The 26,554-nt window shown below is 39.4% G+C and overlaps 1 protein-coding gene across 2 annotated transcripts in view; it reads left to right on the top strand.

Annotated features, from left to right (window-relative positions):
* Positions 1–250: 250 nt before the first annotated feature.
* PLEKHA7 (pleckstrin homology domain containing A7) overlaps positions 251–26,554 on the top strand; it is a 118,133-nt gene continuing 91,829 nt past the window's right edge. For both annotated transcript variants that reach the window (XM_071761703.1, XM_071761702.1), the window contains exons 1-3: positions 251–435; positions 587–663; positions 853–910. In XM_071761703.1, coding sequence (XP_071617804.1) covers positions 251–435; positions 587–663; positions 853–910 — 320 coding nt within the window. The remainder of the gene's footprint in view (positions 436–586; positions 664–852; positions 911–26,554) is intronic.

Below are 26,554 nucleotides of genomic sequence, written 5' to 3'. Positions count from 1 at the left end.
GCGAGGGCTGCTGCGCCTCCCCGGGGCGTGAGGGGACGGGGCCGCCAGCTCACGCGGGACGCCGGAGAGGGATGGCGCGCGCGGGGCAGCGCTGGACAAAGGCCGCGGGCGCCACCTCAGGTTCCCGCCGCTCCCCGCCCCTTCCCTCTAGGGCGCTCCCGGGCTTCCCCGGGGCAGGCGGCCGCTTCCTGACGGGCGGGAGGTGTCGCCCCTGGCCCGCGCCCGGGAGCCGCGCCTCCGGTGGCCGCGGATGGCGCTGCGGAGCAGAGACGGTCGCTGGGCGCCGAGCGCCGGCCGCCCGCCCGCACCCCCTCCCCGGCCGGCTGGCTGGCTGGCTGCGCGCACGGCGAACATGGCGGCGGCGGTGGGGCGGGACACTCTACCTGAGCACTGGTCCTACGGCGTTTGCAAGGACGGGCGAGTCTTCTTCATCGAGTAAGGGGGCGCCGGCGGGCGGGGACGCCGAGGGAAGGGGCGCGGGGGGGGACGGTGGCCCCTCTCCTGCCGCTGCCCGCCTGCCTCCCGCCCTCCCGGGCGGCCGCACGCAGTCACTAACAGGTGCATGTTTTCCGCTTCTCCCTCCCAGCGACCTGACCCGCACAACCACTTGGCTGCATCCTCGCACCGGGGAGCCCGTCAACTCCGGCCACATGATCCGCTCAGGTGGGTGCCCGGGGGCTGCGGGGAGGCTGCTCGCGCCCTGCCCACCCTTAGCGGCCGCTTCGCTCCCCCTCCTCACCCCCCGCCCCCACCTCCGCAGCCCGTGAGGCGGCTCGGGGGCGCGGGCGAAGTTCTCACCCCTCCTTCCCCGCTTTCTTTCTCTTTCTCACTCTCTCTCTCCCTCCCTTGCAGACCTGCCCCGCGGATGGGAGGAGGGGTTCACGGAGGAGGGCGCAAGCTACTTCATCGAGTGAGTACTCCCCGACCGGGGGCCGCCGCTGGCGGGGGGTGTTGGTGGTGCGGCCCCGGCCCGCCTGCGGGGACCTCTGAGGCGGGAGGAGGGGGGAGCCGGGCCGCTTCCCCCACCCCCAACCCGGCGGGTCCGTCCGCCTTGTTAATTAATGATCAACGAGAGGGAAAGTGAAAACGAGGTGTGCGGTTTCGGCAGCGGATGGGGAAAGTTGGCTGGCGGGCCCGGAGGGATGCGGAGATCCTCCCGCCGGCCGTGCTCTGGGTGTCTAGCAACAGGTTGCCTCGGAGGCGGCTCTTCAGTTTTCGTTGGGTCTTTTGTGTTGTTTTTTTGTCAAGTTTGCTTGTTTCCCACCGTCTCCTCCTCCTCTCTCCCCGCTATTTAAAGCGCGGTTTGCGGCAGGTGGAATGTTGTATTGCAGAGCGCAGGTTGGAGGTGCGTGGTTTTTGTTTTTTTTTTTATTTTAAATGGCTCGTGGCTATGGATGCAGCGTTGGAAAGTTTTACAAGGGAAAGGCTTTCAATGTTTCTTCTCAGAGATGGAGCTGAACGGATGAATTTGCCTTTCTTGGTTGTCGTTGGTTGTCATACCTTTCATGTGGCATATCTTGTTCAGAGAACAGCTAAAATCTTGAGACATTCTAAATCTTGATACGTTCTGCCTGTTAAGGTTCTTTTGTTCTGTGAGATGGAAGCATGCTACAGGCAAATAGGATAATTGAGAAAGCTTCTTTCAAAAATTACAAATAAAAGGTTTTTATGAATGTAAATGCTGAAGTAAAAAAACTAGAGGTGTAATCATATCACTAAAACTCTGGTATACCTTGGATGTGGAGTTGTGTATCACTTACAATGTCTTTGCATTTTCCTTTGGATATCTCAATGTGTGTAAGATTCAATGAAACTGACAGAAAAGGACTGGAAAACACTCAGGCTTCAGTGCTTATTGCTTCAGTGCTGAACTGGAATGGTTAACCCAGGTCAGTAAGCTCAGTCCAGCCCCCTATAACTGCTGATGAATGTGTCATAGATGTCTACTTGTGAAGTGCCTGCAGAGTGTGCCCTAGAACCTGTGACAAACTTAAGGTTTTAGTAAAGATCAAACTTCAAAACCATATTGGGCCAGGTGAAGGAGGAATTTAACTGGAGGTATGATGAATACCTGCAATGGATGTTTGTTGAAAAAACCAACCTGGGTGATCCTAAAGTGTCCTTTTTTCCCTCCCAAGGAGGAAAAAGCCTGTCAGTTCCTGTTTGATCCAGAGAATTACAGTGCTGGACTGGGCAGTTTAGCTCTCAGCTAGTGAACAGGAGGTAGCAGCAAGGCATTGGAAAGCAGCTGAGTACTGCTTCCCTTTAACTGTGGCCAGTGGAACTCTGAAATATGATAACTGTCCAGACTGTAAATGTAGTGTAAACAGATCGTTTACACAGCTACATCTACACAAATGTCTTTTTTCTTTGGAGGAATGTATCTATTTATTTTTCTGCCCTTTTCAGAAGCTTACTGTTGAAATTTTAGTTTTACATCTTAGATTACTGTTCCTTGCTGCTCTACTTGGAAGACCATTTGTGTGTCTTGTTTGTCAAGCAGTTACAAATATTTTGATGTGTTAAGTTACAGTAGTGTGTAGTACATTGTCATAACTTGAGCTAGTTTAGCTTGAGCTGGAATTGCTGCAGCAAATTAAATATGCAATACAGTGTATATTTTATAGAGCAACTGGGTAAACTTGATGATCTTTAGCCAAAGTTTTGCAAAGGTTAATAGTAATGTTTTGACAGAAATCTGTTGCGCTGTACTGCGTCACAACAAAGATTCATTTGATGGAGTATCCTCTTCAGCAGTTATACTTCCCCCAGCACTGCTCTGACCTCTCTCTTTTCAGCTCAGAGGCTTCCTGAGCCAAGTGAAATTTTTCAGTTTTTCTTTCATGAATTTGTGCTCATGTAGCCATCAGCACCCTTAGATGAGGATTTCCATACCTCACTGCTCTGTTCATTCCTCCTATGTTGCTTCCACATGATGAGTTCTCAGCTTCTAGAAAAGGTTGTTGGTCCCTAAACACAATTTCACATTTTTTACGATTACATTACAATTTATGGCATACCAGCTCACAAAAAACCATGACCTCTTCTGTGTAACTACCCAGTCCTCTTTGTTCTGGAGAGAGTTTTCAGTGTGGAGTCACCCACAGAAATTTCATGACCATGTTCTCACTCCTTGGCTACTAATTCATGGAAGGGTGTCAGGAGGAATGTTACAAGTAACCCTTCTTTTTTATGATAATTTCCACTTTTAATACAATCTGTTGTTATTATTTTCCTAAAAGATTATTTAAGTACTACTTCTTTAATGAGATTAAAGTACTACTAACTATTATTTATATTTTAAATAATTTCATGTGGGACACAATAACATCTAAATGTACACAGGCTAAATCCGCTACATAACTGATTCCTGGTACAGTAGTAATCAGTGTTGGATAAAACATTGGATGTGAGGATGTGAGCTGTCTTTGACTTAACAAGATGTAGGATTAATATTTTAATTTTTTTTTTACTTCCATGCTCTTATTACTTCCTTCAATACTTTGGTCAGCCTTGAAACATAATGGAGTAAAACAAAGGTGTGTAAGCTGGTCAAGCTTAATAGCAAAGCCAGGTCAGCTTTTCTCTGCTTTCTACAGACCGTGACTTTGAATATTTCCAGAACTCCACTGCAAAGTGGTTTACAGTGTTTTGAGATTGTGGGGTTTTGTTTGTTTGTTTTGGTTTTGTTTGGTTGGTTTTTGTATTTTTTTAACATGTTTCAGTGTTGTTCTATAGTTAAGCAGCTGTCCCGTAGTCAGAGGGGGATTCTTTTCCCTTCAGTTATTTATTTGAGATGTTTTTGTGAAATCACATCCCCTCTTGGTCTTGTTTTTCTCAGCTAAATAAGCTGAGTCCTTTGCCTAGTCTTTTAAAGAGAGCTCTCCATCTGTTTGACTGTCCTGTAGTAGTTCTCTGCACCTCTTGAGATACAAAGTCATCTTTGCTGTACAGAATTGTGTGCTGGAATGAGCACTTGTGAACCTCTCACACAGCGAAAGTGCTTTCTTGGCTCTCAGAATTTCCCACTTTTCTGTGTTTTAGCTTTTTTGCCTATTTGGGGAAGATACCCACATTTGAATGCTGCCAATTGACTGATACATCCAGTTTTTTCTTCTCTGTTGCTGCTTTAACTTTTAGGATTGCAATTTAGATTAGGAAGCCAGGTATGAAGCCACATTCAAGTTCTTCCCATTTCTGCACATCCACATCTTCCTGAAGGATTTTCTCTGTCCTGATTATTCCTCAGATTTTCCATATAGTGGCAAGCCCTATTAGTGTGGTCCTGCCTTTTATCTTTAAATCACTAAATAAAATGCTTAATAAATGATGTCTGAACTGATTTTTCTGGATCTTCATTTGGTAAAATCTTGCTGTGGCTTATTTGCAACTAAAATAGCTTGTCCTGAGAAGAACATGGGATAACTTTTTTTACAGTTTTACATCTTCCTACATAGCCTCAGCATATGTGTTACTCTTAATCAGACAGCAATGGTATAATAGCCATGCTCACTATAGATACTGTTTATGGAAGGCTGCAGTTGGTTTACCATTGCCTATGGACTGTTAGACTTCTTTCATCAATGTGACTTCTTTTTTTGAGTGAGAAAAATGTGTAAAATGAGCCATTTGACCTTTTTTTTTTTTTTTTTTTAAACACAAACCAAAAGGAGTCTTTAGTATGCTTGATAGGCCAACCTTTGCCCTAACTTAAGAGGAATATTGATTTAGGTGTGATCATAGGAGTGGATATTACTTTTTTGAAAAGTGTTATGGATCTTGGAGTGCTGAGGACTGGTTGCACTACTCTGCTTTTCTGATGATGTTTTAAAAATATGTTGTGTTTGTTGGGCAACTGCTTTATGCTGCTCACTGGAGAAAGGAGGTGGTTGCTGAGCATATGTGAAATTGAATGAGGACTTGACAATGCTTGGTCTGGTTTGTTGCCAGTAGTTGGGTTGCTGCTGTGAAGTGATTAGTTGTGTGGTTAGCAAACTCTCTTTTTAGGTTAGGAGAGGTGACGTCCAGGGAAAATAGTGACTGATTGAAAAGTGGTGTATGTATGTATTGTAGTTCAGGCTTTTGTTTCCATTTGCTTACTGTCTTTTTTCTGGTCATCCAAAAGATTTAGGGAAGCTGGAAAACTATGGAAGTCTGGAATGCTTTTTAAATTATCTTTTAGTAGCTTTAAAGATCGAGATGAGTATTTATGTTAAAGGATCTCGTCTCCCAGTATAAGACACTTAATGAGCTTGTACCTGAAGTTAACCCTTTTATATTTATTTTGGAAGTCAGTTTTTAGTCCAACCTGGACTCCTCTTTGGGCATCAGTGGATGTACAAGAAACAGAACTTTTTATGCAATTGCTGTTGTTCATAACAATGGTCTGCACCTGTTCTTTTAAATTTTTTTATTTATCCTTTGCTGTATGTAGGAAGTATGCATGGTATGTGTTTGAGTATTTGGAAACAGTAAAAGAGCAAAGAACAGAGAAGTTGGTAAACACCAAATTGAAGTGTGCCTTTGTAACTTTGGTTCTGCTGTGCTAAACACATACATTTATACATCATGTCACAGAATACCATACAAGACCCAGATTCACTCTGTTTGGGCTATAGATGATACTTTGATATTAATGATCACTTAATCACAGAAGCCCAAAGGGGAAGAGACCATCTGGATCATTGGGTTCAGTCCTTTTGGTTACTGGAGAAGATAGTTTTATAATCTCATTAATAAATTTAATCAACAAGTGTCCTCTTCCTGCAGAAATTCCTGTCTTCCCCACTCTTAGTAGAATGTGAAAGACTGGTTCTTTTCAGTGGCTGTTTAGGTGTGCTGAAGCACCCCTTACTGTTTGTGTTTCATGGCCTGCTGTAAATACAAATTTTTATTTTTTATTTTTCTTGCTTACCAGCAATCATGGTTATTGCTATAGAGGTGAGAAATACAGAGCACTTAACTACTGTGGGTAAGGAGTAGTGATGTCCTTCATAATGAGATCTTCCATATAGATGATGTTCTTTGTGGGTTTTGAGCCTGTGATTAGAATAAAGCTCTCAATTAGTGCACAGGTAAGAATAAAAAGTGGTATGAAAGCCACCTGTGATGAGCTGGCCTATGAAGTGCTGTCATTGCTGTGTATAACCAGTTCCTGAAGTGGAATAAAAATTATGTAACTGGCACCACATCTCCAACCAAAAGTGAAGATGTTTATACCATCACCAGTAAATCTCAGGATTGCCTCTGGCAAAATGGAAAGATTCTGTATGCTGTGAAATATCATGGAGAAACTTTTAGGGAGGGAAACCTGTACTGTTTCCACAGCAGTGGGTGAAGATCTGGTTTGGATAAAATTTGAGAGGCACCATATACAGCAATCTGTAGGTCATGGCTGGTTACTAGAATTCAGTCAGGAGCTGCCTTTGAAGGGACTAGACTTCATTGGGGAAATTTGTACAGGTGGAACAAGGGATGTGAAATTAAGAAGTGGAAGAAAAACGCTGGAACTCTTTTTTTATGTGGAGATGGGAGGGCAGGGCAGGGATCTGCAGCTCTGCAGGAGCAACAGACGGTCTGGAGCGGCCTCTGCTGGTCCTCTGGCAGGAGGTGAGCGAGAAGAAAGCTGCCAGGATGGGGAGAGGCTCTGTCAGTGCTTCTTTGTGTCATTTTAAAGTTTCTGGTAAGGAAGCGTTCCATTTGCGCCACCGGAAAAAAAAGAACTCTGTACGTTAAAAGTAAATACTATTGCTTGTATGACTTTCTCTGTATCTCTGCTCTGTCCATTGTTCTCCTGGTTGGGAAGAGAACTGAGTGGGGAATGTTGGACCTGCTGGGCAGATATAGTAGCTATGTTGCTCAGGTTGGAGAAGCAATTAATTGTCCTTGATGACAGTTAAAATGAGAGATCACTCATTAACGAGTGAAGTAATTGCTGATGGATTTGTACTCGGGCAGAGGCTGCTGTCAATTGCAGGCAGCAGAAATAGTCCTTTGGAGTTCAGCTTCCAGAAAGTGGCAAAAGTTTCTGTTCCTCTGTTTGAATTGCAGAGTGCCCTCTGGAAGAGCAAGCTTGGAACTGTGCAATAAGGAAAATGCCGTGCGTGGTGTGATTCAGAGAGGTACATGAATGAAGAGGAACATTGTGTGCATTCCTTGGGGGGGGAGGAGTGCATGAGGGGAGGTCCTGGTTTGGGGTTTTTTTTGTTTTGTTTTGTTTTTTTTTAAAGCAAGGCTACACCAAAAAGTGCTCAGTTTAGTTTGTCAGTCCGTGTTTCCAAAATACATGAATGCTGGAAAAAAGAATTTTTATTAACCTAAAGAATAGTTCCCATTAACTTGAGGCATTGTTTTGGGTGCTGAATACCTCTGAAAAACAAAGTTGTCTGGGATACAGAGGAATATTCTTTTCTTCTGGTTGGAGTGATATGACTTATTTGTGATGTAGTTCAGAAACAAGGGTCTGAACTGGTTCTCCATAGCTGGCAGAATCCACATGTTGAGTATACATTCTGGCTTTTTTAACATGGGTCTGTAACAAAAACTTCATTCATTCAGCCTCTTTCCTGAAGTGATGTCTGCTTCTGCATTCATGGAATCTGGGTGCAGGTGAACACGTGCTTATGGTTTAGAAAGCTTCATGTTGCTTTCAATATTTCTGAAATCTTTAAATTTCATTGGTACAGATTAAATGTACTGCTTCAGTATTGTAGTGCTGCATCCCTGCAAATACTAACATGGACAATGTGTCACATTTACTTAATATCACACCCCATTCTATCTGGTATGACTGTAGATGCTAATACACTGTTCAATATAATTTGTTTTGTCTTTGCTCCCTAAATGCCCCCCTTTTAAAAAATGTTTTGGTTGGGTTTTTTTGTTTGTTTGGTTTGGTTTTTGGAGCTTGGCTTGGATAATTGTAAAGGATGAGGCTAAACCCTCAATTTATTTGTAGTTTAATTTTTTTTCCTGCAGCATTATTAGATGGTTTTACAAGGTCTGCTCTAAGGTATTGTCCTTAGAAGCAGAACTTTTAAAAGCAGATTTATAGTTCAAGATGTTAAAATCCAAGAAGAATCTGGTTAAGTGCCCAACCCTTTTCTTTTTGATTGTCTGCCATGTGGTAGTTGGCAAGAATATCACTGACTTGTCTAGACAGGTACAAAATCTTGTTACCAATACATAGTAGGTATGTGCTTTTCTGACTGAAGTTTTCTCTTGAAACCCTTGTTTTCCTTATTGCTTATCTGTATCTTTAGAAGTTATTTTTAGTTTAATAAAAAGTACAACTAAACCCGCCAACACTTTGAAAATTAAACTTGGATCTACTGCTGAAACAAAGCATTTGAGTAATTACTGGATTCTATTTACAGTTCTTTGTCAAGTGAGAACTTTTATTATATTTACTTCCTAGAAGTCAAATATTCTGAACTAGGAGTTGACTGGTGAGCATTTTGAAAATGTATGTTGGTTCTGCAGTGTGCAACTGATTTAATTTTTTTTTCCTAGGACCTCTAGGGCAAAAGGCAAATGATTTTTCTTTTTAACAGTTATCTTCTTAAGCTGGTTTGTAGGTGTTTTAAATGTGTGTTCTTCAGGTTAAGCTCTTAGTGCTTGAGTTCAATACCTACTTTGGATCAAAGGAAAATAAATGGGGTTTATCCTAATACCTGGAATAATAGATCTGTTAGGTCTGTTGCAGCAGAATATTTAAACACATCTGCAGACAGAACTATACTGCTGGGTGTGGCTCACTACATGTAATTTTCACTGGTTTGTAAAGCAGCATTAGTAATATTTTCTTTACATTTTTCTGAAGGTCAGGAATTAAAACATTAGCTGTTTGCATGATGAGATAAGACTGACAAAACCTAGGTGTGGATGGTGGTTCAAAACCATGTAGAATTGCCTGGACTAATTTAAATGAATAAAAGTTAGCTGCAAAATGGTAAAAACCATTTTTCTTAGATGGCAGTTGTCACACACTTGAAATTTATTGTAGCCATCTCAGCTTATGAGCCCTATTTTTAATTTGTTTAATTGAAAGAGTGATTTGTGAACATGTCAATTCCAAGTAAAATGATTTATATTATGTGAATTTTTTTGGTTTGTTATTCCATCTAAGATAGCAATTGCTTTTATGATGGCTTCCATTCTTTAAGAAAGCTGCAGAGCTCTCATCTTGGAAGATTGGGACAGTGAAGTTATTATCTCTACCTAATGAGTTTGTGCCAAAATGCATTTATGTTAAAATACATTTCTAATTGTGTAGCTGACAGCTTCTTCCCTTCCCCTGCAAGAAGTATTCTTGAGGCTCAAGCAGGTCAAAGACAGTCCAAGTGGAAACTTTTTTTGTATCTTACATTGAATAATAAACCTTCTGAGAGGTGAGTGCTTGCCATCTTCTTGAGACAACATCATAAGTATGCTACTTACTGAGACAAATGGCTCTGAGGAAGTATTATGGATGTTCTGCTAATTTTTTTTTTCTTTTTTTTTTTTTTTTTTTTCTCTTAAGTGTGGACTTTTACCACTGATTGGAATAAATACCCTTCACTAACTCAGTATTCAAATAGACTAGGGTAACTCTTGCAGTGAAGCTTTTAATTTATTTTTTTACCCCTAAGGTAGCTAATTATGAGGATGGCTACTTGTTAACAGGTCTAAAAATTAGAGGAAGGAGTTTGTACTTAATCTGAAATACAACAGGGTTGTATTCAAAGTTCTTTAAAGCTTTCTAGCTCTTAGGCTGTTGCCTTCCCACCCTGCCTTGCTGTTGAAAATTGTTTCTACACGACACAAAAACCAGATAATTATATCTAGGTAATGCTTCTTTGTAAATAAACTTTAAAAAGACTACAATAAAAACATTTGTTAGATATATTCTGTTTCGGAAAGCAATGGGTTAATTGCTTGGAAGGAGGGCAGACCAACCCACTCAAATGAGCTGTTGCTTATTATTTCCTTAATGTGGGTTTTTTTGTTTTGTTTGAATACATATGAGCTTTTCCTTAGATGGCCTGCTAAAGAAGCACATCTTGAATGCCATGGATGCCTTTTTGAAGTTGATTTGTATCTGGATATCCTGTGTAGTACGTAGTATTAATTGCTCAGGGTAGCTGCAAACAACAGAGGGACCTACAACAGACAAATAAATACTTGCATTCTTTACACAGTTATTGTAAGGTATGTGTGTAGATACTGAAACTGATGGGAAAGTGCTCCTAGTGTCAGGCAAACTGAAATACTTGTGAGCTGCATAATACCATTTCTTTAAGCATTGATACACTGAAGTGAAACTCTAAATTAGAGGTTTTAGCATTCAACTCCTCAAGGATTATGAGGAGTTACTTCCTGTAGGGATTGGGAAATGATGTTCTGTGTCTCAATGGGGAGGCTGGTGCTCTGCAGAGGACACTTGCTGAGTCAAGGTGTGTGGGTACAGGTCGATAATTTCCTCCCAGGATCAGATCTCTTGGAGGCTAAGGGAGCGCCAGGCATCCTGGGGTGCTGCACAGGTTGGTCATCTGGGCTAAGTTATGGAGAGAGGTGTTTTTCTTATGATAAGCCTGAGGAAGGCTGCTTGAAGAGGAGGCTGTGCAAGGCTACTGATAGGAGGTTTCTCTCTTCCAGTCTTAGGTGTGGCTTAATTGCTGTTCTCAGGTAATAAGGAAACTTGGTGATTTCTTTTTCTCTTTACAGGATGACTTGCATCACAGATATCTACAAACCAAGTTTTAAGAAAAAGCTGACACTTGTTAAACAGGATTTTTCCTTTTAAGTTAACATCTGTGCTCTCACAGATGAAGTAACAGTGATTTCACTAAGGATTAAATGATAGCTTTATTTTAAAAGGCACTGTTTTTATCATAAGTATTTGGAAAAAAAAATTTCAAACTTCATTTGAAAACTTTTAAGTTGTTGTTTTATGTTTTGAATGAAACAATCATGGATATTTTCTGTTTAAAAACAGAGTTTCAGATACTCCAATAATTAAAATGTGCTTTTTTTGCTAAGGTTGTCTGAAAGCTCCAACTAAAACGTTGAGCTTTTGTGATGGTTTACCAAAGGTTTTCAAAGTGTTGTGTTGTTTTTTGTTGTTTTTAATTACTGCACTGAGGTAAAAATACTGGATGAATGATTTTCTGTTTGGCCAAAGCCGTGGGTGTTGTTTTCCCTCCCAACCTGACCACCTTCGGGCTGGCTGCTGGCTGCGCTGGGGGATGCACGGGGTTACGCGGGGTGCGGGTGCCACCGCCACCTCGGCCTGGCCAAAGGTGGACTCCCGGCTGAAACACGGTGCTCCTGTGCTTGCCTAAAGGTGTTTCCTGCTTGAGCTGTGATTTGAAAACACAACAAAACAAAACAAAAAACGAAACCCGAGAGTAGCACATTTGACAGAAGAAGGTTTCGGGAGGAGCAGGACGGGGCTGGTAGGGACGATCCTCATGAATAATCTGGCGGACTGCCAAGGAGCCCGAATTGCCATCGGTCGGGAAAATGCAACCAAGAGAGATGTGCTAAGGAATGTGCTCTTAACTGTGCTGTATTGTAGGGGCAAGCTGAGAGACTTCCCCCCCTCTCCCCCTTTCCCTCGCTGGGCATCAGGATTTCATGCAGTTAAAAGGCTTCTTTAGTTTGCTTTTTTTTTTTTTTGGGTTTGCATGCAAACGAACCACTAAGTTAATGTCGTTTTGGCAGACTTAGAGTTAAAATAAAACTTGTGTGAAAGATGCTGTTTTCAAATAAGGGATTTGAAGCCATCAGTCACGTTCTATAAACAGAAAGGAATGTAGTGTTCTAGCTTTGCTCCGTGGAAAAACAAGTCTGCTGAGTAGTTCTGTGTTGATTGTAGTTGTCTGATTGTTCCTCTTAAGTTCAGTGGTACACCCCTGAGAGCTAGTAGTCTGTGAGGATGATAGGGAGACAGTCCTGGAAGTTGTTGCTTATTGTTGGAGATGTGGAATTGTGCCAATACTTTCCCAGTGAAGTTGTTTTTATATACATTCCTTAATAAAGAAATTGGAAACAAGAAGATTCCCCTTTCATGGAGTCTGCCAAAGTAACAGTCCCCTGTTCCCTGAACAGCTTTCCCCAGGAGTTAGATCATGTGTAGATTTCCAGGAGGGACCAGATGTTTTCACTACTTACACTAATGCTCAAAAGAAGAAAAATGAAAGATGCACACAGAGAAACTAAGTTCAGGCATTCATTCAAACTCTGAACAATATCTGCCATTTTAGTTTAGTTTATTAGGGCTTTCCTATCTCATTCTAGTTTCAAAATAAACTTTGAGTAGTACATTCTTATTTTAAAATTTAAACTGGAAGAACTTGGAGTGAGGTTCTGTAGGATTTCTCTATGCCACAAGAGGGCATTTTTAGTGCCAACTTTGCAACTGTTAAGGAATAAAAGTGCCTTTAAATGTCTCACTTTGGATGAATTAATCTTGATAAATAGCACTTAAGCCATACACCTTTTCTCCAAGCACCTTAGTTTCATAATTAAGAAAGATCAGCTTGAGATCTTTGTTTTCTTAGTTAACATGGAATTGGTGAATGAATTTTGTAATTATGTAAAGCCTGAGACTTCAGAGTTGTGTTGGATTCAGAATTTTGTGCCTTGTGAGGTTGATCTAAACTGTCTACTACTGACTGCAAAGAATTAAGTTGGACATGAAAGAAAAGATGATGTGAGAACAGTTTCCCATATATAGAGTATTGCAGTGGTTTAACCCCAGCAGGCAGTTAAGCAGCACACAGCCATTAACTGAGTGAGAATTGAAGGGAGGAAAAAAAAAAAGAGTAAAACTCACAGGTTGAGATAAAGACAGTTTAATAGGATGGAAGAGGAAGGGATGATAATTATAACATAATATACAAAACAAGTGTTGCACAATACAATTGCTCACCACCTGCTTACCAGTGCTCAGCCAATCTCTGAGTGATGGTGTTCCCCAGTTTCGGTACTGGGTAGGGCATCATCTCATCAGCTGTCCTTGCTGTACCTCCCAGTTGTGCACTCTCAGCCTCTGCTGGCAGGGCAGTATGAGAAACTGAAAAGTCATTGACTGAATATAAACACTGCTTAGCAACAAATTAAACATTAATATGGTATCAACATTATTCTCAGTTTATCAGCATTATTCTCATCCTGATGCTCAAAACACAGCACTGTGCCAGCTACTAGGAAGAAAAAGAACTTTATCCCCGCTGAAACTCGGGCAAGTTTGCATTTTGTAAACGGGAGGAAATAGTGCATTTTGTAAACGGGAAGAAAAAAATGTGCATAGTAAGGTTGAGTTGCTGTTAAATTAGAGATATTCACCCTTTGCAGTGGGATGAACCACACTCTCTAAGCCCTACAAGACCTTTGCTTGTTGCTTCTTTCTTCTCTGCAAGCAATTGCTTCAGCACATGTGGGATGTGTGTGTGTCTGATACCTGTGAGCACCCATCCTCTCAGCAGCAGGGGTGTCCTCCAGCCTGTGCATTTCTCAGGTGAGAGGATTCATGCACTTGAGTTGATGATCCTGATTCCCAAGCCTGTCATGGGGGCTCTTTATTCAAAAGAGGGGGTTTCAGGAGCAGCATGCCAGAACAGTTTATCAAACTTGAATTAGGTCTGGGTTTGATCATTCCTCCCAAAATGTGGCCCCAAGGAACAACGTACAAGCCAGATGAGTTGTTCTGGCAGGTTTGGGTTGTTATGCCATCTCAACTAAACTTCAGGGGCTTTCCCATCTTGCTGAACTCAAAACATTATTGTGATAGGGTTTCCTTTGTTTGTCTATTTGCTTTTAAAATGTAACATTTAAGGCTTGTGAACCATTGCTTATGCTCTCAAGCTGGTGGGCCGACTTTAAGAAGAAGACCTTAGCAAATACTACAAAACCAAAACTGAGAATTGGCAAAAATTCTCAAAAAAATTCTGTCTGCAGCAAAATTTGACTGCATCATATCATCTAATTTTTGCTGCACCAAATTCACATTAAAAAACAAAATATCAAACTTACTAGTTTAGTAACTAACCCATGCATTACTACTTCAAAGATAGTATCAGTTCTCTGTCTATAAAAACTTAATGGAACTATGGAAACTTAAGGGAAATAAAAACTTATGGAAATTCTCTTAGCTTTATCTAGTTCAGTCAACTGGCATTTTTTTCTCTTTGCACCAATAATTTTTCTTGAAAAAGATTAATTCTTTTGCTGCTGTGGTTTTCTACTGGGAATTTTTTATTGTACTGTATTTTTCCTGCAATTTATGTACTTTCATTATTATGTGCCTGGTTTTGTGGTTTGCTTGCCAAAAGTTAGATTAGTTAATTGACAGCTTTTTTTTTCCCTCTTTCAAAGAAAATCTACTTTATTGGCTTTCTAAAAAATTAAAAGAAGTATGTGACAACACTGTTGTAATGCGTGTGCTTTGAAAGAAGAAATAGCAAACTGAATACATACTGAAAGAAAGGATAAACTTATCAGATGTATTTTTAAAAAATCTGGATTCCGCAGTGCTTCTGTGTCTTCTAACATCCTCATTTTTGAGGCTATCAGAGAATTTTAATCTTTTTGCAATGAAAAAGTGCAGGTGCTGGTAACTTGTATTATTTACCCTTAAGGAACATTATTTTGTCGTTAGATTTTATTAACACTAGGACATTAATTGAAAACATTTTTACCTATTTCTGTTTTAAAACCTTTTAACCTTATTTTTGCATACATGTTCCTAACCAAAGCTGTGTTCTTTCCAGTGTTAGGGGTGACAGGCAACAATGCAGAAAGCTGCTGTAGATTTGGGTTTATATATACTTTTGGAGACTGAAAAAGTGTAAGGCCAAGTATTTGCAGTTTATGCCTACCCCTTCTTGGATTCTTAAAGCATGTTTGTGTTAGTAGTACTGTCAAAACTGGCACCAGGTAATTACTGTGTAAATCTTAATTAAGGCTTGGCTTTGATTACTCATGGAATCTCTGTTGTATTCCTCTATAAATTCTACTGTAAATTGGTGTTAAACTGCAGGAGAAGCTGGTAGAATTCCAAAAATATGCACCTATGCAACAGATGTAGTTGCCTGCAGATACATACATGAGTTGAAGCTCATGCTGCCAATAAAACACTTCTCAAAAAGCCTCCTGTTCTAAATCTAGAGTGTGGGAAGTGTGACAAGTTGTGGTAGCTGTATTTGAAAACAAACATACCCTCCCTCTTCCCACACATCCACGTGTAGAAATGTCAAGACTTCCCATTTGCATCAGGATGGAGCTACACTACTTGTGCCATGCATGTGAGGAAAAAGGGCACTGGATTTGTGGAAAGTAAGACCCTAAATGTCTTGCCAGCAGTTATGTTTTGGATGGTGAGGTTTTACAGAGTTAATATTTCCAGTGGACTCCTGTCTGACAAATCATGCAGTAGATTCCAGGGAAGTTTACTCTTACTTCACTGTAACTTCAAATTGGTAAAGCTCTTGCATAGAACAATAAAGGGTTTCTTGTAGTGTAAATTACTTGCAGTCAGGCCTATTCAGAAAAGACAATGATTGCTTTTGTTCCTAGGTGTAATGTAAATGGCACTTTTCAAGTAATGATGGTTGACTTCTGGTGCCTCCAGAGTGGCTTTGGAAAATAATATCTTCAGCCAAGGTGATGGACTGTTGAGTAGATTGGGCTTTACAGGGTAGATATTTTTCATAATAGTTTTCTTGTTTAATGGTAACTTCTGTAGAAAACCACTTGTTTGAAACATTTCCTCTCATACACGTTCTCCATGTTTTGGAAATATTAGAACAGTGATTGGTGTGCTCAGGTAAGGCCTGGGAAAGTTTTACTTTTTGCAATTCATTTTAGGAGAGGGAAAGACTCAATGGAGGGATTTGTACACGATGCCAGTGACTGTCCCCAAACTTATATTTGGACACAAGCTTTTCCACAAAATTGTTAGGTTATTCAGCTGTAAACTGGTCTATAAATGAGTAAACACGAGTCCTCACTTTACTTCTGTGATTATTGTATCACCTGGTGTGGAAAAAATACTGTAGTTATCCAACTAAACAATGTAGCACTAAAGGGTATAAATAGAGCATGTCTGCTTTGTGGTTTGAAGCCAAGGCCAAATCCTAGAAATGTTAATTTGGCCATGATGTGCATGTTTTACTTGCACTGCTTTTGAATATGTCATGTGTGTGCTGCACACAAAATTGTTTGGTGTAGAGAGTACAGTATTTCACTGTTGTGGAGGCACTGTACTTTGTTAAATGCCTCTGTGTCACATTCCAGGATTTTGAAAGGGAGAACAATTTTACTAAACTTGGAAACATATCTTTGTATGTATCCCTTAAATGTCTTGCAATTTCTGCACTCAAAGTAGTAGAACAAACCCAGAACAATTAATAACATGAAGACTTTGCTTGTTCTTAAAGTCTGTCCTACAAATATTTAGTAAGTAGGAGAACATGGAAGTTGTTAATACAGGTTGGTTTTCCTGTTAGTTAGCACAAGTATTTTATTTTTTTTCTGCCTTATCTCCACATTATTTATTGTATTTGTCACAAAGTAAAGGCTTCTATCCTGCCTGTACACTAGCTATAGATGCTGTTACACATGGTGGCATTTGGGTTTACTGGCTTGTTTGCCCCCTGTTTATTGTGGGAGGGGGAATCTTGAAATATAAGAAACTGTCTGAATTATTTGATGAACAGAAACATTATTTGGTGATGATCCAACTGGTGACCTTGAGAGAATGTTTTTAGAAAATGAATTTCTTTAGTAGTTAGTATTCAAAGTTGCCATGCATTTTGAGGTATTTGTTTAGGCCTTTTGTTTTTAAGCTAAATAGTGAAATCAGATGGTAGAGTGGTGTGCTCACGATTTTGAATCTTACTAGCATTGGGCTTCTGTCAATACTTAAAAGAATCAAATTTTTATAGATTATTCTAAGTAGGAAAATAGTTTTTGCCACTTATTTCTGAAGAATATAGTTATTATTTATATATTCCTATCAATATATATTATGTAATTAGATTCTATTCTAAAACTTTGTGGAAAGGCAGTATGTTGATTTTGTATCCATGCCTTTTATTTAATATAGAGAAGACTCAGGTAACCCATCTTGCCATGGTTTAGGTTCATAGGCCTTATGGTGGTGCTGATGTTCATGTTCTGTCTTACTTCTTCTATTGGCACAGTGTCTGTTGCTTTGGGCATGAGGATTTTCTAGGTCTGTGTAATCATTACAGTAGCTGACATTTTGTGTGACTGTAAATTCAATTGCCCCATGTGAATATAATTAACACTCATTATGTGTGCCTGGTAAGCTCCATTCAGTTATCCAAGTTGTAATCAGCTGAAAAAGTAATGGAGATACTGTATTCAGCAGCCAGGCAGAAGGAATCTAGGGATGTGTAAACAGTGGCCTGATTTGTGTTGGGAAATGTTGGACCTCAGTGGCCAGAGCCCTGTATCTCCCAGAAAGCTGAGAATTTAGCTTTGAAGGAAAAGCCGTCAGTAAGTCCCAGCAGTATTGACTGAGCCCACTCATAGAAGGAAATGCACAGGGAAGTGTTACAACAAAAAGGAGTAGGATGTTTTACACCATTTTGTCTCACATATTCTGTAGCTCTGATGTGTCTTCCTTTTAGCCAAAACACTGAATTTTTGAGATTCCACAACCCCTCCCTCCAGTGAGTCCTCCTTGCATTTGAAGTTTTGCCCGAATGTGTGTCATCCATTTTGGTGGGTTTTCTACCTACTTACCCCAAAATAGTGAGTTTTAGAAAATAAATGTAGATAGGAAGAAAAATTGTGTGGGAAATAGAAGAAACCTTTGAAGAACCTGATGTTTACTTGTCCAGTGATAAGTAAGCATACTTTGATCTGCTGAATGATAATTAAAGACTTTAGTAGTTCATCTCTAAATATCATACCTGCACTTTTTCCAGAATCTGTTTCTGTTCTCTGAAATAAACCTGCAGTATCTGTCTCTATTCTCTCCTTTTTTTTAATGAGCTTTTAACAAGTAAGCTGGTGGTTGTGAGAAGTATTTTGAAGTGGAATTTTAGTGGATGGAAAATCAGGAATGTAAAATAATGGATCACTCAAATGAGTCTACAGGAAAAGTTAAACGTATTGAAAATTAATGTAGTTACACTCCCATAAAACCTTGTTACAGATTCATTTTTGTATGCTCTTACATTCTTGACATGAATTTTCCTGGTTTAACTTTTTCTTAACTGTGCTAGGAAATACAGTAAAACTGGAAAAGCTTGGTTGTCAGAGTTCTGCATTTTAAAACAGGGTATTTTTGTAAAGGAAAATTAATCTGTGTTTATATAGAAAATACCCTACTTTTACATAGCCAAACACTTTGATACAGAGTTAAGCTTTCAGGCTATGTGGAGATTGTAGCAAAGTCTGTCATCCAGAGGCAATTCTTGTGAAGCTTCTCAGTAAATGGTATGAGAGACAGAAAGGTATTTGGAGATCTGTCTTAAACCCAACATTTTTCTATTTTTAACTGAGCTTTAGTCAGTTTTTAGTCATGCTTGTTATGTTTGTATGTATCTCTGTTGGAAAAACAAAATTAATGTTGAGGGATATATAGAGTAAGATTTATTTATCAGTCAGAGTATTCATTATTCTCTATTTGTTTCTTGCTGGTTTTTTTACTCTCACTACCTTCAGATTCTTCTTCTCACCCCCAAATTCTTTTACCCCAAATTCCCTTTCTCTCCACATGTGAGATGCCTGGGACTGCAATGCAGTGACTGGCTCAGCTGTTGTTCAAAGAGGTAAGAAATAATCCCATGTCATGTATTATGTGGAAACTTTCTGTGGAGATGCTTTCTACCAACTTATTATTCAGTCAGGACCTGGTTGCTGGTAGGTCTTTTGGTACAGGATTAGAAGAGTAGGTTACCTCTGTAGCTGTTCTGGGTAAAAAAACTTTTTAAAGTATTTTCAGTAAAGATCCTAAAATTTAATACCTGTCAGTTTCAGTCCAGATAGGAGAACTTTCTTCTTGCTAGGCAGTGTTTTCAGCTGCAGCTGCCTACTAGGCTGGGACTGATGGAATAACAAGTATTTATAAAAGCAAACAGTAGCGTGGGCTTTTTTGAAATTCATGTTATTTTTCAAAGTGTCTCCATTGATTCTGTGTTGTAACATTTCCTGGGTTTTGCTTATTTAGTTGACATACTCTCTGGGATTAATCACAGACTTGATCCTGAGTAAGAGTCTCAACAGATTCAGATATCTTGCTGTTTTTCAGCATTCAGTTTGGGTCCAAAACGTATTCTGCCTGCATACAATTAAGCTGTTCAACAAAGTCCCCAGTTATGCTGCTTGTTTGTGACAATAGCTGTTCTGAACTTCCAAATTCCAGACAGCTAACAAAATACTGTTAGCAAGATTATCTAAGCAGAAGACAAAGAACTGGGGTGATTAAAGTCAGGTAATATATGAACAAAGCATTAAGGGTACTGCAGGACCTATTTTGAAAGTTATATGATTATTAAAAACTCTTCTCCATTTTTTCCCCCTACCTTTAATAGGTTCCTTTGTTCGCCTCTTTCAGGTTATAAAATATGTGGGGAAAAGAAAAAAGACTTTGGTAAACAACTGATCTTGGATAGTTTTATACTTTAGTCTTCTGTTTGGTACCATTTCCCAAGTCCCACTCCCCTCACCCCACCATGGGCATATGCACTGTGTATCCTGCCAGGTTTTAAATGGTGCCCTGAAAAGCTTCTTGTTGCTTCTTTAAACTCAGCTGGAATTTTTTTCTTAGGTGATTGTTCTTACTTAGGAAGGTGTTGTGTTCTTGGTTGTTGCCACCCGGTGGTAGGTTGTGTACATCCAGTGGGGGGGAGCAGAGAGGTGAAAGGAATTAATGTGTGCCTGGCTCTGAGCATTTCTTTAGAAGCAAAAGAGAAGTAAATTCTGTGTTTTCACAACTCTAGATCAATCAAGGTCTGCTCTGAAGGCTGATGATTTTGGTGAATTCTGGATTACTGCATTAAAGGCCAATGGATTCAAGTTCTTTACTTTCATTAGAGAAAAAGGTCTGAAGTCCTATCCTGATTACTGTGGATGAGAAGAACACAAATTGATTAGCAAATTTCATGACTTAAATTAATCTAAAAATGAGCTTCCAATGGAAGGGATGCTCACTTTTCCATCTTTGCAGCCCTTTCTTGGAACACTTGTTTAGTGGCCTGATGCTCCAGCTCACTACTTTGATCTGGCTTTGATGTGGACTGATTTCAGCTCAGTCACTTGCCCTTCACTTTGCTGCATGGCTGCACAAGCACAAGTGCTGATGCAGAGGAAGCATTGGGAAGGCAGGAGGTGGGACTGTTCCTTTGAGTAGTAATGGGATTTTGGAAACTTTATTAATGCTTACAGACAATGAATGTCTTGTGGAGTTTTGAATGCAGAGTTTTAACATAGTTTAGTCTTGAAAGTAGCATTTATGGAGCCTGAGTGTTCTCTAAGGATGTACAGAGACCCAGGCTAGATCACTGGTACATTCTGATACATATTTATGGTGCATGGATTTCCCTGTAGAGATGTGATAGTGCTCAGCACTTGGTTTGCTTTGCTGCTCGTTGAGATGGGGAAACTGATCCCAATCAGTTGCCTTTCAAGAACTTTCCAAAATACCAAGCCACTGTTTTGGTGCCTGGATTGTTACTTTTGTAAAAAAACCTGGATATTTTTGTCCCAGACAAGGAATACAAAGCAACATTCAAGCTTACAGCTGTGGTGGGAGGAGGTGGTTTCTGCAGGGACACCACCACGTACATTCCATTGCATGGAATGCACTTGGTATGACATTTAGCAAAATGTGGTTTTGAACAGCTTAGAGAAAGCCCAGTTTAATTGTAGAGATGTGTGCAATAGGAGCCCTTCTTGGGAGATGCCATGCCTGTCCTTGAGTTCTGCAGAAGGTATTTCCTGCTCAGGTAGAGAATGGCACCGTGCTTCTGGAGAGTGTTCTCAGAGTATTTGAGGCTTAAACCAAATGGCAGGAGACATGCATCTGTGTATCCCAGGAAGCAGAAGGATTATCTGAACATAGATAGTTCTTGGTGAGCAAATAAAAATGATTAATTTGAACAAATAAGGCAAATTGTCTATTGTGCTTCAAATGCTTATGTTGTCATATTGCAAACTGCAGCTCATCTTCAATCTTCTACTGTCTCCTTTTTATGCTAATATGATGTGATTTGCAAAGGACTAGGAAGAAAGCCTATTATTTGGTTTATCAATCTTTGTGGTATTGCCTAGCTGCAAAATAGTTTCCATAAATGCAAAACAAACCCATGTTTCTAACTTGGGGTGGTGAATTTGGATGTTGTCCTCCGATTTTGTGATAAAATTCAGCACAGAGTATAGGAATTGTGTGTTGGGTTGTTTTGTTTTGGTTTGGTTTTGGTGGGGTTTTTTTGCATGTTTGCTTGGCTTTTTGTAAAAACAAACTTTGCCAAAATATTCAAGCCTATCATGCACTCTATTCTCCATGTTTCTTCCTCACTGGAAATATCAGATTGCAATTAATGCAAGGTGACAGTTATTTTAAGTGTCTCTATTTTGATGAGGGGGTAGAATTTTCAATACTACAAAAATGGTTCAGAAACAATTAGGGAAGTTTTATGACTTCAGAGACGTAGTAGAATCCAAGATACTTATCGGTATTTACAGATAGATATAAATTCTTTGTGTAAATACTGTTATTAAATGCTAGTAAATATATTAACTTTTGTTTCTAATTTTTGCAGACAGTATGGTGGTGTCTGCACTCATGTATTGACTCAATCATGTCTTCTGATTTTTGCCACATCATTTAAATTGTCTCCTGGACTGATTAATCTGCATCTTGTTTTCTGGTGTTTGGGCATTTTTCTTCTTTTTTTTCCTGTACCTACCAGATTGTGTAAGAAATAAAGAAATGTTGTATTAACTTGTAGCAGTCTAGTACCGGTTGGTCTCCTGCCACTACTGTTGTTTGACAAAGGCAACTTTCCTTCCTCTAGTGTTTGTGTTACTGGTTGGTTGATTTGTTTTTAAACAGAGCAATTCTGCTACCTACAAAATCAAGGGTAGGATTAGCTTCATGTTGTTGCATGTCTGCACTGGGCAGTGGATTGAACACGAGGCCCAGCTCAGGTACCTGTGTAGCACAGTGCAAGGCAGAGGCATTAGCTTTCTGCCAGAAGCAGTATAGCCATGTCTACATGATGATGTGGCTATCAGGTGGCTCATAATGTTTCATCTTCATTCAGTCTGGTTCAGACATTACCTTGGCTTGCTTTAGCTCAAGTTTCTCTGCCTTGTGCTGTTTTACAAAGCAGATGTGCCCCGGCTTGTTGCAAATAGCAGAGTACTTGATGTGTTGTGATCCCTTCCCCAGATACAGAAAGTCCTCCCTTTTATATGTCCCTATTTGATATTTGCTAAATCTAGATTATCTAGACTGGTACATGACATTCTTTGTAAAGTATTACAGCTAAAGTCTGTTTCAAATATTTCCTTGATTCTTCTGGAAATACTTGTCATGATATATTTTGGGATTGAATTTTGTCTTTTTCACTGCCATATTACAATGGTGACTCCTGCTTACTGATCAGCTTGCTGTTGGATGTATATTATATGTCTGTACATTGAATTGTTAGCTCATTCTTTGGATCTAATTTTGAAGGTTCTGTCTACCTTGGTTTTTAAAACTTTACTTCTTTTACTTAGACTTCTATTTCACTAATTATTTCCTACACATGAAACCTTTTGCCTCACAATTGAAAAAAAATTCTTCATTTTATGTTTATTGCACAGTTAAGTCTCTATAAAATTAACATTTTCTGCAGTCTCTAACAATGAGAGGAAAGACTAGAGGAAAAAATAAGTTGAGTGTGAGAATTCGTCTTGCCAAATACACCTTTGTGCTGGATTTCTTTTCTTTTGTAATTGAGAGGCTGTTAAGTAGTTCCTTTTGCTTCTTTTAAAATTGTAAGTTATTCTCTCACAGCATGTCCATGAATATTTCATTATATGTTTGAAGAAGTGCCTTGATGGAAATGGTAGAAGTAGTGGTTTCTAGTTACATCTGGGTAGTTCTTTTACATAACTTAATTGACCTCATCCTGTTTCTTGAACTAAACTTCCAGTACTCAAAAAAACAAAAAGCCATAAATTGACCTAGGACTCCTATTACATTATTTTTGTTATATAGTAACGCACACAAATGGAGATGCCAGCAGCAGAGTCTTGATTTTAAGCTATGTTTTTTTTGACTTTTTTTTTTTTATGCTAGTAACTTTTACTTTGCAGGGGGAACTTGGCTTATTTCTCTGCTTGATTTATTCTGTTGATTGCTGGTATTGAGGCAGTCCACTTGTGAAACTTCAGCTGTTCCCAATCTTTGTTGCTCATTTGAAAAAAATCCTGCTAGCAGAGGAAACATGCTAAAAGCTCTGCTTCTGTCTTGGCCAAATTAGGTGTACTCTAAGGGTGTGCAGAGAAGAAAATGAGAGGTTCCTGGAGGAATAAGGATTCTATTAGAAACCATAAATGTTTGGGATATGGGCTTTCATTATAAAGCTGCTTTTTCTTTGATGTGGTAAATGCTTGCTATGCAGTGATTCTATTGCTTAAAAACAAAGATGCTGCTGGTTTGTTTTAATCTTCTTATTGTAAACCCTCAAATTAAGCTATGGCCCATCTTTTCAGGCAGTGTAATCTGAGTCTGATTTGAGAAAATTGGTGTTAACCACCCTCCTTACCACAGTGGAGATAAAGCTGCCAAGACATGAAAAAAGACATTTAAGGAAAAGCTTAACTACAGCCAAGCCCCCTCCACTGCTGCTTTTGGCTGTTACATCTCTGTGCAAGTGTCTTTGGTGTTTGTTTGCTCTGTCCAGGAATGCAAAGTCATGTGGTGGAGGTTGTAGTATTGCAACCTGTGCTGGGAGTTGAACTTCTAGAGCAAATACACTGGTTCTGTGTTTCCTGGATTAGAAATTTTAATTTGTCTTTCTTCTAGCTTCTGTTTTATCTAACAGACTGATTTTCTTTTTGCTTTCCTTCTGAGTGTTTGTTCTTACAGTCTTTATTAACATCTAGAAATAGGGGGAGTGGCAATTTACCTTTAGTTGGGTGGAGTTTCAAGGTTATTTCCTTCAGCTGGTGATTAATCAGAGGGTGTAAAACTACAAATTGATGAGGCTTTAACTATATTTAACTATATTTAAGTATATTTAAGGTTACCTAGTCTGTACTATGAAGATGAAAAATCTAAAGATTCTCCTCTGATAAACTCCATGTAGGTGTTCTAAGAGAAACAAGTGCTTGGTGCACTTTAAAAGGCAGGAGACTGAAAGCTGCAGCTGAGTAGGAGATTGAGCTGTGTTTGTCTCTTCTTTTCGAAGTTTACTGTCTGTTTGAATCACCCAGAATAACTTTCTAACCTGGTGTCTCAGTGTTCTGTCTTACTTTATTGCAAAGTTTTCAACAACTAAGATTATTTTGATGGAATTGGGTTAAGGAACAAGTACATGTAGAGTTGCAGTGGCTGATCTGAAGGGGATGTTCGCTGACCTTTGGAACTGTGAGGTGATGAACTTTTGGAGATAGCGGCCTCAGTAATGTCTTGCATGCAGCAGTCTGTAAAGAGTGAATTGCACTAGTAATAGCCTTTAAAGAAAGTCTTCCCAAGCATACTGATCTTTTAAATACCAAATCTATTCTTTACCAGAGCAGATTTAGTTGATATGATCTATTTATAAGCTGAAAACTATGTAGATTTTTAACTCAATTTCATGTATTATAAAAAGTGTGCAGCTGGCTATAAATCTTTGTAATTTATATACTGTGGAAGGTCAGTAAGATAATACCTAATATTTCAAGAATCCTTCTGGCCAGTTTTGAAATTACTTTCACTACCATAATGGGATCATTAAAGTCATGGTATTTTCTTGCAGAAATCTTAAAAGCAAACAGAACTTGATAGATGATAATTCCTCAGAAGAACTTTATAGATCTTGATTGAAGCCTCAGCTTAGTGATTCATGCAAGTGCAGAGATTGTGCATTTGTCATAGACTTTTCCAAATAGAATATACAAATAATACAAAATCTAATGGAGAATATGGGTTAGGTGCATAAAACTATGTATCACTTGTCAAAATACTCTGTAGGATGATACCTCTTCTTTCTGGATAAACTGTACATGTGAAGTCGAGTAGTACTTCTATAGAATTCTGGGGACTAAAACTGTAGAGTAGAAATGGCAAGGTGAAGAGAGAGAAAACTAAAAGTAAAACTAAAAACATAATTTCTAGAGCAGTTCAGATTTTGCTGTCTTGTATGAGTGGGAATGTGTATGGTCATTTGTTCTTCATCAGGATGGTTTATGCTGCCATCATGAGGAAATTTTATTACAAGGAGCTGCTTCTACACTGTGGCACTTGATCATCGTTTAAACAGTTCTAAGACTGTTGAGTATGCTTACAGAATAGTGTATTTTTTGGTAGTTAAATAACTAAACATTAGTAACAAATATAAAAAAAATCTTTCAAGTAGAAGCATCTGGAAGTAAGTTCACAGAATTGCAGAATGTTTGAGGTTGGAAGGGACCTCAGAAGATCGTCAAGGCTGAATGCTTCAGCATGGTAAGAGTTCAAGTTGTAGATAGTTCCCAAATGTGGAAGGTGCCAGAGACAAAAGCAGCAGCTGTAGTATGGGAAAGATAGAAGCAGTATTGGAAAAGTCTCCAGGTCAGTGAAGCTGTGACTTGGGGAAGTGAAGTGGTTGCTTAAATGTTCAAAATGATTGGATAGAGCTATCTAAAAAAAAAAACAAAAAACCCCACAACCGTTGCTTATCAGATGTGTTGATAAAGAATTGCTATAGGCAAAAAACCTCCTTGGAGCCAGAGGCTGTAAGAATTGATTTTACTTGTAGCTTACTGTGGAGAAGACACTTCTGGCTGGTTCTGGGAAGTGATCAGGACAGGACACTGGGATTTCAGCAGTGCAGGGAGGTGTTAAGCCCCTTTTATGCCATGCAGTTTGTGGGCGTGAAAAACGAGGAACTGGTGTCAGGTTATGCTGGTAGTTACTGTTGCATTTGTATGAAGCAGAAGAGTAAAAGTCTGTCAGGGCCGTGCAGCTGAACCACAACAGCTTCTTTCTGAGGTTGCTCTAAACCTTGTATGTGCTTGTTTCTGGTTGTAAGGTACCCCCAGGAAGTACTGTCTGGGACGTGTTTGCTGATGTAACTTTATGTAAATATTATTTCAAAGCAAAAATAAGTTACTGGTGGCTAATTAATATTATGATTCCAGCTTAAAATATTTTGGAGTAAGCAGAGATCATTGGTTTTTTTGTAAACTTTACAAGCATCTGCCATGAAATGTAAAGTAATTAAAACAAATACTGAATTAGAATGGATTACATACTAGATTTCATCTTCTGTTAGGATTTAAGGGAGGTACTTGTATATTATTTACTCCTAAAACTGCTTCTTTGCATGTATTTTCATATCTCATTTAAAAGGTAAAT

Source organism: Heliangelus exortis, chromosome 18 (genome assembly GCF_036169615.1).
Source record: "Heliangelus exortis chromosome 18, bHelExo1.hap1, whole genome shotgun sequence".
NCBI classification, from domain to species: domain Eukaryota; kingdom Metazoa; phylum Chordata; class Aves; order Apodiformes; family Trochilidae; genus Heliangelus; species Heliangelus exortis.
This window is presented reverse-complemented; position numbering and strand designations above follow the sequence as displayed.